This window comes from Lineus longissimus, chromosome 3 (assembly GCF_910592395.1).
Source record: "Lineus longissimus chromosome 3, tnLinLong1.2, whole genome shotgun sequence".
NCBI lineage: Eukaryota > Metazoa > Nemertea > Pilidiophora > Heteronemertea > Lineidae > Lineus > Lineus longissimus.
Window position 1 is genome coordinate 2515168 of NC_088310.1, and position 17179 is coordinate 2532346.

Sequence of the window (17179 nt, forward strand, 5' to 3'; positions counted from 1 at the left end):
ACTTAAAGTCCAAGACCTTATGACTATGTTGATTTGCTTACTGGGTGTCAGGGCGTGCACTGAGTCCCTTTTCATGACAAATGGCTGGCTCTATCAATGGCAGATCCGATTGTTGCGAGCATGTACTTAGCTGACTGTGATGAGCTTAGCAGAGAACCAATAAACAAGATGCCTTGGGTGGTAATGAGATCTCTTTCCAGCATCTTGTCCTCAAGATTAATGCTGTTAGAGAACATGGAAGGTGGGACATTCCATGGCACCAGACTCGTAGTCTTGAAAACATGTTTTTCAAATTCTGGAATCTTTCAAGACATCAGTCGGTGATTACCGCGTAGGTGAATTCGCACTCGTCATAAACTTTCATAAGAAGGCGGCAAACCTTCTACCCGGGAGACATAATTAACGTTGCTCAAATTGGCTATTCGCAGTAAGTCCCCCAGGTCTTTGTCTGATGAAGGAAAGGGATTGGGATTGGTAGTGTGTGATCAGATACTAGTTGACATGTCGGGAAAGAACCACAAAGGCTGTTCAGTGGTGGCTTCTGTGTCTCCTGACTGATCGAACAGATTTAGGTCGATGCAGCAGCTGTGAATGTGATTTTTCGTTTGTCTCTGACTCTGAGAAGATGCTTTATCCTTAGTCTTTGTTCCTTTGCTTTCCAAATAAGCTCTCATTGCTCATGCTTTTGACAGAACAATAGTTAGAAACTTGTATCGACAGTATTTGATGCTTCACAACAGAAGTACTGGCAATACAGTGATTGAATAGCTGATAGAGGAATTGCAGTTTTCAGAAGAATAGGTTGCATCTGCGGAACCTGGATTCTGCACCAGTGAACATGATGTGTGGAACCCTAAACTGTTGTTGTCGTCTGCCAATCTATTACCACCAAATAATCTCGTAAGAGCTGATACCGGATACCAGCCTGGGACACTTTCTTGAATTAGTTGGCTAATCAAATGAGATGAAAATATTCATTTTGCGGTATTGATTGGATAAGTCGGCATGTCTTAATCAGAGACTTCAACATGTCTTGAACATAATCAATCCAGTGGAGTATTTGTTTTCAACTTCAGTTGAAATTAATCTTCTTTCGTGTGCCGGCTGAAGATGTGATGACAAAGACTTGAGAGAATTCATTCATCATACTTGATGACCATTAGGACTAAGATTTCATTGCGACCATCGCAGAAAAACTTGCTGTAGATTGCACAGATTTAGAAAGTTGATGGCAATTTGAACATTCTTTACAAAATTCCTTTTCCTGTTGGAATTATCTGAAGAAAATTTTCTTGTTTTACATGATGTACCTTGGGACAAATTTTGAAAATCATGAAACTTCTTCGCTGCCAGTTCTGTCTCTGATAGCAAAGGCCAAGGGCACGCATACCACCTTCAAAGAAGTCCTTTAATCGTAGATAATTACAATTACACATGCCACCAGACACCCTAACGCAGGAGCTCTCGCAAATAATGGAACCATACCTGACAACTGGTATGAACAGATCTACTCTAATTGAAATGGTAATCCAATTTTAGATCAAAGCTTACCAAGGCAAACAAGTAAGGTGCCACAGAAATGTACGTGCTAGAATTGTATGAAAGAATGTCACATCTTTTCATTGTCAGTATTACCAGGCAGTTTCATTGCAGGAGGAAGAAGGAAATCAACCTTTCATCATCATCAGCAGCGGCCTCTGGGGTCTTTACCTCCATCTCATTGGTTTGAGTGGGGATCAGATGGGTGGTTCCCTTTCCATAATAATATGTGTCTTTTGTCTTGAGCACCAAGTCATAAGAGATGGCAGAAATGTATGTGTGTATGTGCAAATAATGGAAGGAATCTTACTCGTACATGTATAGTGTTGTCAACATCTTCTCTTTACAAAGGAATGATTGAAAGAACAGTGTCGTCATCTCACTCCTAGTGCTAGGGCTTGTGACAGTGCTGGGACGGAAACACGCCCGCAGCACTTCTTAATCAACAACATGAGCGAAAGCTAATAAGTTTGGTTAAGAAATGAATGGATTGAGAGAAGGTACACAACACTGCCTGTTTACCTCAGAACAATGCAGATGAAAGAAGCATGCCCACAGCTCTTCTGCCTGAACAACATTTTCAAGCTAATTAAGTTGGTTTACAAGATGCAAATCCTGTAAAATAGTTGGTAAATGATGAAACCAGCCCGCTGGTGAAGTACCCTACATCGATAACGGAATTGCCTGTCGCTTCCTTCACGATTTCCATCACACCAGAAATCAATGGGAAGAATCAATGCCAATCCACTCTTCGCTTTTAATAACTACTGAGGTTGAAGAGAAGTGGCTGACGGGCTGGAACCAATATCGATTTTCATGATTGGATTGGTGAAAGTGACACGGGCAATGTTGGGTTAATGTTGGTCAAGTGGACTGCTGTGACCTCATTGACAGTCCACTGTATTTCATACTAATGAGTGCTACATGTATCTAGCAAGGTTGTTACCTGTGTAGATTGCACCTTCATTCCGCAGTTAACAAGCCTTTTGCCCCAGCTTATAGGGGGATTCACATAGCCAAGTCTGAAGGCGTTCCTTACATTGATTAACAAATTTGCCTCCACCGCTTCATACAGGATTTCCACCACACCAGAAATGAATCGAGAGAGCTATTGCCAATCCACTTGTCACTTTTAATAACCGCTAAGGTTCAAGGGAAGTGGCTGCCCGGCTTGAACCAATATCGATTTTGATGATTGGATGGTGAAAGTGACGAGGGCAAGGTCAGGTTAACATCAGACCAAGTGGGACTGTAGCCTGAATGCCCATCCATAGGCTTTGTTGACAAGCTATAAATGATTACTAATCACTGCTATCGATGACAAGGGCTACTGGTGAAAATTTTGCCCAGAGTCTGCAGATGTGAGTTCTAGGTGTGCAATGTTCAGGAGGGTTGACAACGAGGAAAGCACCATGCCGTCTATGACCATGATTATAGAGATCGGTACATTTATCATTTCAATTCGAATCAACTTTTGTTGGTGAGTTTTGTTTAACTTAGTCCATTAACTGTTATGAGACAAGCCATTGAAATCTACCCAGAATGATATCAGCGATCGAAAACGGAGCAAAATGTGTTTGATGATTTTCATGCAAGATTAATCTAGACCCTGAACCTTCCAACGTGTTATTATCTCTTCTGCGACGTGCTATTATCAATCAATTATCCATAGCTCATCCTTGTGGGGTATTCGTCCACAGCTGCAGATGAGTACTCTTGGGAGAAAAACCCTCAACTGAATACACCGGAGAAAAAATGTTGTGTCGATTACCATGGTAATGGATATTGCGTAGGTTAAGCTGATGATCCTAGCATCCCTCAGCTAGGCATACAGTCTGGCAGAGTACATAAAATTCAGACAGTTTTAGCTGATTGTTCCATAGGCCACTGATGGGGACTCGTGGGAGGAAGATCTATTTGTCAGAGAAAAAATGCTCAGCATTGCAGCAGTTGAACTGATGGCCAGAGCCTCCCTCCTTAAGACCAGTAGAGACCAACGGACTACATAAATCTTCATCACTTGCATTGGTTAGTTCTTTAGTATAGATGGGCACTTTATAAGGGGGAAGACCATTGACGGAATATACCAATGATAAAAGGTGCTTACCAATACAATAGTAATGTATATGGATGATGAATTGACAGGATTCGATTTCATCAGCCAAAAATGTTCGGTAATCATGGTAATGGGTATGGCGGCCGCTGCACCTCTACAGCAGATACGATGGTTATGTGTATGGAGGAAGGTCTTTGATGGGATTCATCAGCAAAAAAGGCTCCATAACCATGGTAATAGGTATTGTGGCAGCCAAGGCAATGTTCCAAGCATCCTCTACATTCTGGGACTATAATGAAAGCATAGACACGAAAGAACATCTATACTGGTTGCTCCCAGAAACTGGGTGGCGACTCCCACTCAGACCATGAAAAGAAAGGTCAGATCCATTCTTGCTTAGCAACTGACCGTATTTGCTTGCTTTTTGAATGTATCGGACTGGTGATGTTGACAGGTGAGACGAATCCTGTCAGACATCATCCACACCTACACTGTTGTATGTTAACATGTGATTGAGAACAAAAGTTAGGGGTTTTATAGTCTGATGTCAGCAACAGCAGAGGTCATCATTGGACCTTTCACTTACCATGGTCTATCCTAAAACCATTCAGAACACTGATGAGCTCTTCAAGTAATGCTATCTTTTGAGTCACCTTGATGGCAGGATCAACTGGGGACCTCTTGACTGCTAGCAAAGAAGCCAGGGTCACCAACGCCTTTTGTATTATGAAGAAGTAACATCCCTTTGTGTTACTTCATGCAGCACTTCTATGAGTTTGTAACATGTAGACATCTGTAGCTGCTGAAATCCGTGGCTTCGATTAGATCAGTAATCGGATATAAACGGGTGAAAAGTGCAACATACTTTATTAGGCTTATCACGGGCAAACCTATAGACCAACTGCTCAGATGGATAAGAAGCTTATAACCAAGTTAAGTGAATGTGGTTGATTGCATCTTCGTCTGAAGTACCAATACTCGAAATATCTTGTATAAGATTTGTTATTGGAAAATGGGGATCAAGAGTTGATAGGTGCCAATTTTGTAGTATTTGCAAGTATGATATGCTATTGCTCTTGTTATTGAGGCAAGACTTTTTTATACCTTGGTTAGTGTGCCCGCCGTTAGGCGATTTACTGAAAATGTGAAGAAAAAAAAAAATTTAAATTTTTATTCCACCCTCCTCAGCTTGTCCTTGGATGAAAAAGCATGTTAACGAAGGTATAAAAAAAGTCTCGCCTGAAAATTTAACACAATATAATTCCACCCACATTTTGTTTGTATTTTTGATCTTATTAGGATTGAATAGCACACTGTTTATTTATCTATCTTATTTTTAGACATAAACTGCATTGGAAGGCGATCCAGGCGATCTATCATTGTGTTCAGTATTTTGCCATTACTCAGGTAGCTGATACTATAAATTGAATGTGTACTAGAATGTTTAAGAATAGCTTCGTGTCGATGATGTAAATGTCAGGAATTGTGTTGTTTTGCCTGAAGTGATCTTTAGGTATTGATCTCTGCGAGAGACAGACATGTCAAGGACTATAATTCATCCTCGTCCCTAGCTTGTCACCTCTAAGCGCACGTCATACAATGTTACAATATTGATTTCTTGCTACAAAATATGTCTGCAGGATCATCACAGGTCCCTGTGCCAAGAATCAGTCAGTGAATAGAATCAGTAGATGAATATCAAACCTGTTCCATTCAATGCAGATTCATCGCAACAAGTTGTTTTACCTGCAGAAAGCATTATTGCTTCTTGCTTTGGTAAACATTGCTTCTCTGCCGTGTGCTTTATATAACACAACACGCAATCAGCCTTTGCATAGAGGGTCATGGCTAAACAACATGTTTTTCACAGAATTTTGGCATTTTTTCTGACAGGCAGAGGACCAAAGAGTTGTTGTTCCGAATGACCACAAAGCTAGCTGCGGATCTTTTCACCCAGTTGGGAACGATCGCATTCACCATGTTTCTGGCAACTTCTTGTTTGATCCACATTACTTTTCACATCCACCCCGAATTCAATTTAAAACGCAATGTTGGTAAAAATAGTGACCGACAGGTTAATACAAGACTTCTAATCAGCTGGTCGGCCCAATCTCATGATTGGTGTGTAGCTATTCAAAATAAAATGTTTCGTTTTTATGGACCATAATTGCAAGCCACATGATTGCGTTAGGGTTGCTGTTCATGGACTTCATGCTTGTTTCGACTGCCAACGAACTGCCTTGAGTTGGGTTGAATTTGGAAGGGGCAAATTAAAGCTTTGGTTGCAGGGTGTGGGGATGGGTGAACTACTTCTGTTGCCTTTGCCCATCTCTCTAAGAACCTCGTTACTTTATAGAATGCTACCAACCTATGTTAGACAAGTGCTGATGTTTTGGCAACATCCTACCTTCTTGAGTATGAAGGGCAAATTTTTTCGGGGAGTAGCGGTGATGCAGCAGGAAAAACAACAATCTGCGAAACCGCTTTTGATGTTGCCTTTGCTCTACTTCCTGCAACTGCCCTGTTCTGATACGAAAGCTGTGGACAGGCAAGAAGCAATGGAAAGTAACTTGGCAGCTTGATGATAGTTACATTAACTTCTTCAACTTGTTAAAGGCAAGTGTTTTTCTCAGAGTGTCAGATTGCAGGGTGCAACCAAAAGAACGTCATGTCTTCTTGTCTGTGAAGCTGTTTCTTTCCGCAAGTGCCTTGATTTGCTTTGAAAGCTGCCGGCGAGTGAGACAAGCAACAATAGCAGAGGTATCTCATGATAAGGCTAGTTTATTGACTGGTTTCAGCGATTCTTGGTAGGTTGATGATAGGATATTCACTGATCACTTATTTATGGCTCAGAAAAAGATAGAACAAAACTAGGTCAAGATAACGTTTGCAGGAGTTCCATGCTAATGTCAGCCTACTCTGATATTGATGGGTTGCATCGCTTGGGTTGGAGATATATCAAGTTATAACACACCTTAGATGTTTGCAAATTTCATCATAGGGCTTATGTAGTCTTGCTGCTTACATGAGTCTATGGAAGGTTTGATAGGTATCATACCAAAACTTATGTCCTACTCAAATTGTGACCAATGGAGCATTGGTTTAGCAAGACTAGAGGGAGTACAATCACAAACTTAGGGGTGCGAACTGTTTCAACTTGATAATGGTTTTATCATTGGAAAGTGCACCCATCCGTTGAAAAAAACTGATTGCAAAGTCTGAAAGTGATGTCTTTGGTAAGGTAAAGGTGCTGCAGAATAAAGGGGTTAATGAAAGATGGAACAAATGTTAGTCGACCTAGCTGAGTTTGATAGAGTAGGTCACTAATGAATGTAGATGGTTATTGATGAGCTGGAGGCATAACTGTTGTGTGATCATTGCTCATTTTGTTCCTATTATATTTACTGGTAACCTACTCACTTTTTCCTTGGAGGAAATTCCATTTTGAACTGTTTGGGTGGCCATACTAACCAAATCATGATGTCACATTGATGAGAGGCATAAAATGTTCTACTCGAGTGTGTGATCGGAGTCACCAGATTGCACAAGTTCATTTTCTCCGGCCTCCGAAAGCTCAATACCGAGCTATATGTGGAAAAGTTGAGCGCTGATGCCAGGCAAGGAATCAATCAATATGGATGATCATGACCCATTAGATTGATCACGTAATTGTCATATGGAAGTCTAATTTGCCGTGGGGGGTGGGTAATTAAGGATCGGTGAACTATCTTTGTGTCCACATTTAAAGCATGGATACCCTAGTCTCATTATTTGATAGTCCCAATTAGTCTGAGAGGCCTTCGAGTCTTCCCTTGATATTTGCCATGAGGTATATAAAGTTAGATATGAGTCTGGGGACTTATCTCATCAAGAATAGGCAAATATATCCTTTGAAATACTAAGGTTTCTTAAAACCCAGACTGACAGCCAAATCCACCCCTAATTGTCACATGATCACCACCTGATGATCAAAGCAGGGTAATATTTCAATCTGAGAAATGAGATGCAAGGCAGATACCTTCGCCTGAGAACATGCAAATCAAAGGACAACATCGAATATCATTATGTGTTTCCTCTGTCCAGTTTAAAATGGTGGGAACATCTTGCCTCCGAACTGCATGGAGTTGTAGCCTACAGTCTGCATGTAAATGTCAGATTAACGGTTGACTTTAACTGCAACAAATAGTGATTGGCGAGCATTAAATGTCATGTCATCTGTCATAAATCTCCCTTTACAAATCAATAATACCCCCAAGTCAAGAACAGTAAAGAGAGTGAGAAGTCACGCTAAGGATGTTTCCTCACAATGGTGATTTCTGTAACACTAGACTCGAGGCCAAATCCTGCCTTTACAATGTATCTTTGTTGTCAGCAGGATAATGTTTAATATCAGTAATGATACATGACCGCGTCTGCAAGCCTTGGGTAGAGATTACACCAATAAATAGATAATAATCAAAGTACAGAGCACATTTCATCTGATTCGTTCTGCCGTCATTATAGGAGAACATAAAAATGTCATGATTTGTTCCTCTGTCCTATTCAAAGTGTTGGCTGCATCTGTCTCGCCTCCAATCTACATATAGTTGCCTCCAATCTACATATAGTTGCCTCCAGTCTGCATGTAGTTGTCTCCAATCTACATGTAGTTGCCTCCAATCTGCATATAGTTGCCTCCAATCTGCATATAGTTGCCTCCAATCTACGTGTAGTTGCCTCCAATCTACATATAGTTGCCTGTAATCTACGTGTAGTTGCCTCTAATCTACATGTAGTTGCTTCTAATCTACATATAGTTGCCTCCAATCTGCATATAGTTGCCTCCAATCTACGTGTAGTTGCCTCCAATCTACATATAGTTGCCTGTAATCTACGTGTAGTTGCCTCCAATCTACATATAGTTGCCTGTAATCTACGTGTAGTTGCCTCTAATCTACATGTAGTTGCTTCTAATCTACATGAAGTTGCCTCTAATCTACATGTTTTGTCACCTCCAATCTACATTGCCATAAATGACAGCAAATGATTATTGTGATTGTCAGGTTTGTATTGTCATCAATCCCCTTCGATCAATGTTCTGCTCAAGGGTGGTTAGGGTGAGGGACAAGTAACGTTAATGACGTATCCTTGGTAATCCTAGATTCTGTGAAATTAGACCTGAGGGCTAATCGATTAGGTCATAATCTTATGATCAGAAAATATCTCGCTTTGTGAAATCTGATGTCATTATGATAAAAAATGTCATGAAAATGTTTCCTCTATTATCAGGAGATATCATTGACCACACCCCGGATTTTCCGATGTAATATGTTGCTAATTTTGAGTTCTGTGATATTATTGGTTCATGATGATGGATTGCTGTCCTTGGGTGACGTGGGTTTGCATAAAGCTGGTCACAAACATGATGGCCAAATGCAGCTCAGTCTTTGCAGGATCAATATTGCCAACATACACATTAGGAAGAGGCAGATTTCAAACCAAACCACTTTGCGGATTTGGAGACTAAGCGCTAACTTGCTTCTTGGCAATGTTTAAAAGATTATATGATCAATGACCAAAACTTGAAGCATTTGTCCATGCTGTGTCTCTCCTATTCCTAATGGCGTATCCTGGGCAGCTTGGACACACCATTAACAGCCAGTGAAAACTTTCCTAGTTGTTTGTCTGCAGTCTGCAAGTCAATACGATATGTGAAAGGGGCTAATACAATGGCATACTAGATGAACCTCATCTTCTTCAGACGCATTCAGAGCTTCTTTCCTTCAGTTGCAAAGCTAGCATACAAGAGCCGTGGCATGGCCAATTTGACAAATAGAATAATGGTGTCCAATGGAGCGCTCACTCAATTCCCTTGAGAATTCTTCGATATCTGCTGGGAGGAATCAATTTAACTTGAACTCAAACAAGCAATCACAGTAAACAACGCTTTCGAGCACAGAAATGTTTCTTGTTTTTCATCGGGGAGGGTCGTGTGAGGATAGCTACAAAAGACCTACTAGCATTTGCATAATTTATATGACATTTCTGGGATGAAGTGCATGATTGATTTTTTGGTTCCCTGGTATCAGTTGATGCTATTCTTAGTGTGGGGAGTTCGTGTTCGTTGAATACAACACGGGGTGTGCCCTGAGAGCTACGAAGCCAATTCAATAGTCAGTTATCGCAGCGGAATAGCTTCAATGAAAGTCTTCATAATTGTGATTAGTGGCTCTAGAATCGGATGCGTCATGGAGAGGTTCTCCTACCGTACCTGCTCTAAGTACCTTCATTATCTTGGTGTCAATTAAGATGTGAATTGACAAGTCGATGTCTCCTTGATCATAGCAAGTATACTTGATTAATGGTGAAGACTAAGCTGAGTGTATAACAGGCCTACTATTTACTTAGTTGTAAATCGACCAACTACATTATTTTGTGGTTTATGCAAGCTCATTCAGTTCTCTATTGTATGTGGAAATTATGTTTGTTTAGTAATACGAGGCTAACTGCATTATGTTGCTTCCACTTACATACTGAAATAAGGTATTCAACTTGGACAGGAGAAAAATATCCAATGTTAACCGTTATTCAAGGAGTGAGAATGGTCTGCTGGTTTAGGTGTCCAACCTACTCTCTCGTGTTGAATGTTGTTCCTGCAATGTCCTCAGACAACCTGTTCGATAATAAATCTTAATTCATTATGTCAATGGTCTCTCAGGTATTCCGGTGTTGTCCATGGTCCTCCTATTGTAAATCAGCTCTTCATACATTGCCTCACAATCTATGCCATTGTGGGCAGTATTGGTCTCAATGCTGTTATAGCCTGGGGTCAGCTGCATAAATAGATAATGATGATTTATCCGCTGTCTGTTTCAAGATTATGGCAATCTCGTATATCAGTACTTTTCATAAGCTCTGCTCTCTATATTCCAAACCTTTGGTGACAAGGGACCCTTCAGACCCATTGAGATTGTGGTGGCTGAAATGAAACTGCCCAATTAGAGCGTCGAAAGCTTCGGATAATGTCACTGCTGCAACACATTCCAAATAATCTGCAAGTCATCACCACTACAATATTGAAAAGTCTCAGAAGTGTAACCATCAGCCAAATTTCGAGAGTGAAATCCTGCGATTATGTTGTCATGGCGATGTCATTGGTCACAGCAACGGAAATTGCTGGTTTTTGCACAGCACTTTAATACTCCATCTGACAATTCAGTGGCAGGCACCCAGCTGCGTTGTCCATAATTGTGTTTACCAAGTCTGAGATGAAGTCTAGGCGTAATGCAAATATTGAATTCAAAACTATGCAGGAGCATTATGTTCTGTATGAAAAATGATGGTGTGGAGTAGGCCCTGGGGGAAACAAAAACTCAATACTTCAAAACATGATGCCTCCCGGCAGGCGTGGCAGTGACTATGAAGGATAGCAGACACGGTTTCTTTCTTAGCCGTCCTGTAAACATGCATGCCAGGATTGTGTGAGAACTTCTCTGGTGATGCAAACATTTTATTGAAGTAGGCAGACCTACTGTATTCACATGAGGAGCACAGGTGAAAACTTTGCACTGACAAAACTGGGCCTGGCAAGCCCCCCCCTGCATATTCTCTTCAACTCTGCACCTTCGTTGTCAAATCAAACTCTTTTCTCATAAGCATGTTCCTTCTTATCTTTGTAGGTAACATAGACTACTCATGTCCAGCCAATAGCAGCTGTGAAATCAACAAACAGAGAAGAAAAGCTTGTCAGTCATGTCGATTTCAGAAATGCCTACGAGTTGGCATGTTAAAAGAAGGTGTGCGTTTAGATCGTGTGCGGGGCGGCCGTCAGAAATATCATCACCGAATTGATGTGACTCATCCGACTTACTACCCACTGCCCACTCTCCCCCAGAAGAGGCCGCGAACAGAGGGTAAGATACAGAGTAAGAAGACAAATTTATCCCAGTAGAAGTTCATGGTGTTGGTGTCTTTTTCCTTTCGAGTGAAATTAACATAGTAAAGGAGTCCTTTGACTTTGATTTAACATCTTATAGTAAAACTTTAAAACTTTTTGGTTGAGATTTTTTTGGACTTTTTTTCAGTAGAATTAAGTTCATGGTGTTGGTTGCTCTTCTAAGACTGAAATAGACATAGACTTTCTAGATTAACATCAAAGAATATATTTTGATTTGTTGTGTTACCTTTGGAGTAGAGTTTTGGGGAGGGGTTTGCTTTTTCACCCGGTAGAAATTCATGGTGTTGGTTTCTATTAGTAAAGCATGGACCCTCTCTTCTTTGTTTACGACACCACAACTTTTGGACTTGATTTAACATGGGAGATCCTGGTGTGTTGTAAGTCTGTCAATGGTGGTCACTGTCTAATAGCCTCTATCTAACTTGTTCATAATTCTAACTGATTTGATAACCTTCAGTTCAAAAAATAGTTTAATATTTTTTTAGCTCAGCTGAAAAGCTGAGCTATTCATATGAGTAAATGGTAGAATGAGTGTCCGTCTGTCTGTCTGTCTGTCTGTCTGTCTGTCTGTCTGTCTGTCTGTCTGTCCGTTAAACAGGCACGTTTCAAAACTATGGCGGATAGGTGATAGATTTTCCCTCTGAGGCGTTGAGACCCTTCAGGACTCCTGAATAGACCAAATGTGGGTCCGGCAGGATGAGCGGTTTGGCCACTAGGTGGCACCAAGCGAAATTTTCCAAAAACTTTTCCAGCAGCTGATTTCTCAGTTGGGGATCATGAATCAAATCTAATTTTATAGAGCAAAGCTTTCTCTTTCATTATCAATAGGCGTAGTTCATGAATTTCTCACCAGGTGGTGTTACTGGCGCAATTTAGTGAGCACCCCCCAAGAAGAGCATTTTAAATTTCGCGCGAGTTATCCCACGTCCAATCACACATGCAGCGAACGTCACGTCTCGAGTCTGCGCAGTTCAGACGTAAGGAGACCATGCTATGGAATAGATCTCGTTCTGTCAATTCAGAGGTAAGTTCTCATTAAATTCACAATTTCATAGGCGATAATATTTGGCTGCTTGTGTTATTGCATGTTGATGACATTAGGGAAGGCTTGGATTGTTTAATTGGATGTGATTAATTTGAAATAGTTCGTCGACGATCGTTGAAAAACGATCTGCGAAATGCAGCTTGGTTGGTCTGAGAAACGATGTCAAAGTCCGGCTTTAAATCATGGATTTCTCAACAAATAACTCTTGTCACATAGCAGAACTAATGTGAATAAACAAGACAATAATAAACATCGTTCTGATATCATCGGGTAAGGTTGCCAATGTACATAAACAGTGTAATTGAGGATCGACGCCAGCGATTTGAAATGTCAACAAACAGTAAATGCGATATGATACACACTGACACTTGCACACTGTACATAGCACAATGCTTCAAACGGGGCCGATTCATCACTCTTATCACAATGTATTCCCAATCATATCAATGAACTTCCTTGATCATTCGGCCCTAGCGCCTTATCAGTTGTTGTTGGCCTTGTATTTGATATAAAACTTGGCTAGCTTACCTATTCTATCAAAATTAAAATGTTATCTCCTCATCATGTTTTGCAGGACAGGAATGATCTGCAGCTGCATTTGAACATATTTGGTGACTACATCTCAAAGATGACCAAGAGAGAGGATCGAGCTATGACTTTGCACATCCCATCGACTTCGGTGTTCACCAGTGCAATCATCAGAAGAGCCAGGCAATTCTAGTATTCAAGTATTTCATTCTGTAATACTTACCTCAAAATTTACTAAATAAAGAAAACCGCATGTGGCAGTTGGTTAAAAAAATCAAGTCTATCTGTTTAAAGTTTTTACTTGCTATCATTATTATCAACATTTCAATGGTGGCATTCTGCTAAGGTTTGTTAAGAGTTTCACTTGACTTAAGCAGGGTGTACACTAGTAAAATATTAGCAACATTTTACCAACATTTTACCAACATTTTACCAACATTTTACCAACATTTTACCAACATTTTACCAACATTTTTACAACAATTTTGCAACAAGCCCTTCAAGGCCCTGTGTTCACTAGCAACAAAATTGCAACAAATTAGCAACATTTTTACAACATGTTGGTAAATTGTTGCAAACTTTTTAGTGGGAACAAAGGGAAATAGGTATTTTGGAGGGAAAATGGATGATTCCAAGGAGAGAAGATGTGTTTTGAGTGCTTCTGCAGCAATTTTAGCTGTCATTGTTGAGAGACGGAAGAGGCGGCGAAATAACCAAAGAGAATATGGACCAGGCCCTGGATCAAAATGAGGGTGGATGATGGGGCATACCACTGCCTGTTAAGGCTGCGTATCCATAGGGTATGCCCTTGTGTAGTGTGGCGTTATGGCGTAACAGCCTTGTGACCTGGCACTATGCCCCGAGTCTCCATTGGATATTCCTTTTTGGTCATGTAGGCCTTTGTAGTCCTCATTTCGCAGCGGTCAATCGCGTTTATCCGCACGCTGTCATTATTTCAGAAGACAATTTCTTATGAATATTGAAAATTAAAATACAAGTAACTTGTATTTTCACTTGCAACATCAAATTGACATGTACATGTATATAAAACCTGACTTTTAAGCAACAAATTACAGGTTCGTGCTTGTTATGATAATCATCAGTTTCGGGATCCCAGAGTAGTTCCCGTTGATGAACCTCTTGAATTAATTTCGCCTCAGACATTGCTTCCGTGTTGTTCACTCGCAAAAGAATGGACATGTTCAATCCCAATATGGGCCTATATTCCCAATCCACAGTGCATATATGCCCGCAATGTGACACGGCATAACCTATGGGAACGATCAATAACACCAACGAAGGTTCATTGTCCGTGTGGCGCGCCAGGTGGTAAAAAGGGAATGTTGTGCAGGGCACGGAACAGCCTATGGATACGCAGCCTAAAGGAGTTGCGGCTGACTGACAAGCCGTCACACAAAAACTTCTTGAAAAGGTTTCATCACCCTACGAAGCAAGACACTCACTTGAGAGTTGCTATACCTGCTTCTTGTTCAAGTCACATGAACTCCGGTAGATCACATGACGCAAATCCTATTTCTGATTGGCTGAAGAGTTTGCAACATTTTTACAACATGCAACAAAGAATTGCATTGCATTTAATTTGCAACAATTTTACAACATGTTGTAAGACGCGTTTTGCTCTGTACACACTACGCAACATTTTTGCAACATTTGTTGCAACTGGAAATGTAAAAATGTTGCTAATATTTTACTAGTGTACACAGGCCTTTAGGCAATAATAGAGTTGGGTAGAGCATTTTGTTAATGTTACCCTTTTAGTTAGGGAAACTGGTGCCTTCTGCATTAGGTGGACCCCACTTACTCATCTGTCAGACCGGCCTCACACGTCGGCAGTAGAGTTTAAGGTCCAGTCTGCGAGATTTACCCATTTCTACCCAGCCAAAAGCGGGTGATTGGGCTAGTCTCTCCATGTGATTCAATTCGCATGGATTCTTGTGTCCCGGTGCTGAAAGGATCCCTCCACAAGGGCAGACTACATCCGGTGGCACTGAAGTATGGAAGAAGACAGAAGACGACCAATTTGCGAAAAGGATCATCATCATCATCATCATGGTAACAGCTGAGGATGAATCATGTTGCTGTGTGTAGAATTGATGGTCCAATATAGGTTAGGTTATCTGTTTGCGCACACATTGCAAGGGTGGAGCTTGCTTGAAGTAGATTGCGCCAGTCTACCGTAATTCACTGTTACACATCCAGAAGCTAATATCCTTAGGCTTTGAGTCCTTAATTTAGTAGAGTTTGACGAGTAATGTAATATATACGAACAACGCAGCAACAACTCAGCTGAGCGCCAGGCCCTTGGGCCTCTTGTTACTTTCTGGTGTGAGATTTATTAGAGTGTGGTACATAGTTGTCATCAACCCATTGTTTTCAGATGATACTCCTTGTCCAGATACTTCAGCCAGACCCCACAAATGTTAATAATACCATATTAACATGTGCTATATTATAGATGTTAACCATGTTCAAATCTTATTTCATACCAAGCCTAAGGTATAATTGACCATTACAGATATTCTTATACAGCCAATCAATCCATTAATCACCTACCAGCCTTCTTGTTAACGGCTCATTAGACGGAACGTGCTGAATGAGGTGTTGACAATTTTTATCCATGATTATAAAAGCTGTTATTGCAATGTGCCATTAGTTTGGTGCCTTGTTGTCTTTACAATCTGATTGGCAAATGTTAAAAATTATTCAATTCGGAAAGTAGTTTTTTGTGTAGTTGGACATGTACTTTAATACAGTCATTATAAAGTAATTGTTTACATTTATTTGGTTATTAGCTTCACATATTGCAAATGGAAAAAAGTTATCAGATCTGTGTTTTTTGCTGTGATATAAATTTTTCCTCTCCTAAAGACGACTGGCACAAATTACAAGCGAGACTAAATAAATCAATCTACTTATGATATATTTCTGATTTAACCACTTGGCTAGGCCGGACCGATATTTGCGTCCAGTGTATCGTAACACACTCTACGAATTATGGTGCACTGCAATGATTGGTGTTTTGTCATTGTGCTGAGATGTAGGAGGAAACCTACAATATTCTTGTGGTCTTTCTTTCAGAGAACAAACTTCTCCAGTCGTTATTGAGCAATGAGAACCAAGTGATAGCTGTGAAGGCAGATCCCGACGACGACTTGCCTGTCGATAAGCTCAAATTTTTCATCACCCTGTCCCGATTGGCTGATAGAGAACTCGTCAATATGATCAGCTGGGCTAAACAGTTCCCAGGTGAGAGAAAAGTTTCGGGGCGCTTTGACGTGGTGGTTATCTGCTGTTGTGACATCACAGACACCTACTCCTAATCAGTCAAGGAATCATTAAGGAAACGCTCTCTGTCAACTTCCATTCAGAACCAAATTGAATGAGGAATTATTACTGTAAATCTAATGCCATTTCTTCTGGTTGACTTGACCTTTTCTAGGCCTCTTGGCCTATTAGTCTGAGAGACCAAACATTGGGGTCAACAGGTGGTCCTTGTAGCTTAGAAGACTATTCAATTCCATTGATGTCTGCTCTTAAAGGCCATTTCTGGCCATGAACTTGTCTATGTATTGGCCCCTGGAGGAAATCCTAGTGTGTCTGTGTCCAGCACTGGTCTAATTCTCGCATGTATTGACCACTATTGCCACCTGTAGAGAGCATACAACACTAGCAATTCCAATCGGCAAGATGACGCACATACCACAAAACCATTGTAATAGATCTTTATATGAACTAGTATTTCTCTTCTCCAGGTTTCACAACGTTATCACTGTCCGACCAAATGAACCTTCTCCAGAACGCCTGGATGGAAATCTTCAGCCTCAACGTTTTCTACCGATCCGTACCATTCAAAGGACTGCTATGTTACGCCAGTGATTTCAAACTTACCAAAGACGAGGCACTGGAGTACAAATCACCCGAAGAACTGGACGAACTGTCGAGAAATATATGCAAGAAACTAACAACTATGTCGTATACCAAAGAAGAGCATGTCCTCTTAAAAGGCTTAGTACTATTTAATGCAGGTGGGTTATCCTTTAAGCGCATAGCAGAC

At 40.7% G+C, this 17179-nt stretch overlaps 1 protein-coding gene across 6 annotated transcripts in view; it reads left to right on the top strand.

Annotated features, from left to right (window-relative positions):
• Positions 1-17179, top strand: part of LOC135485360 (estrogen-related receptor gamma-like) — a 51995-nt gene that overhangs the window by 24440 nt on the left and 10376 nt on the right. For 5 of the 6 annotated variants that reach the window (XM_064767294.1, XM_064767290.1, XM_064767292.1 and 2 more), the window contains 3 exons: positions 11254-11499; positions 16204-16371; positions 16878-17150. In XM_064767294.1, coding sequence (XP_064623364.1) covers positions 11254-11499; positions 16204-16371; positions 16878-17150 — 687 coding nt within the window. The remainder of the gene's footprint in view (positions 1-11253; positions 11500-16203; positions 16372-16877; positions 17151-17179) is intronic. The other variant, XM_064767295.1, reaches the window with a different exon arrangement.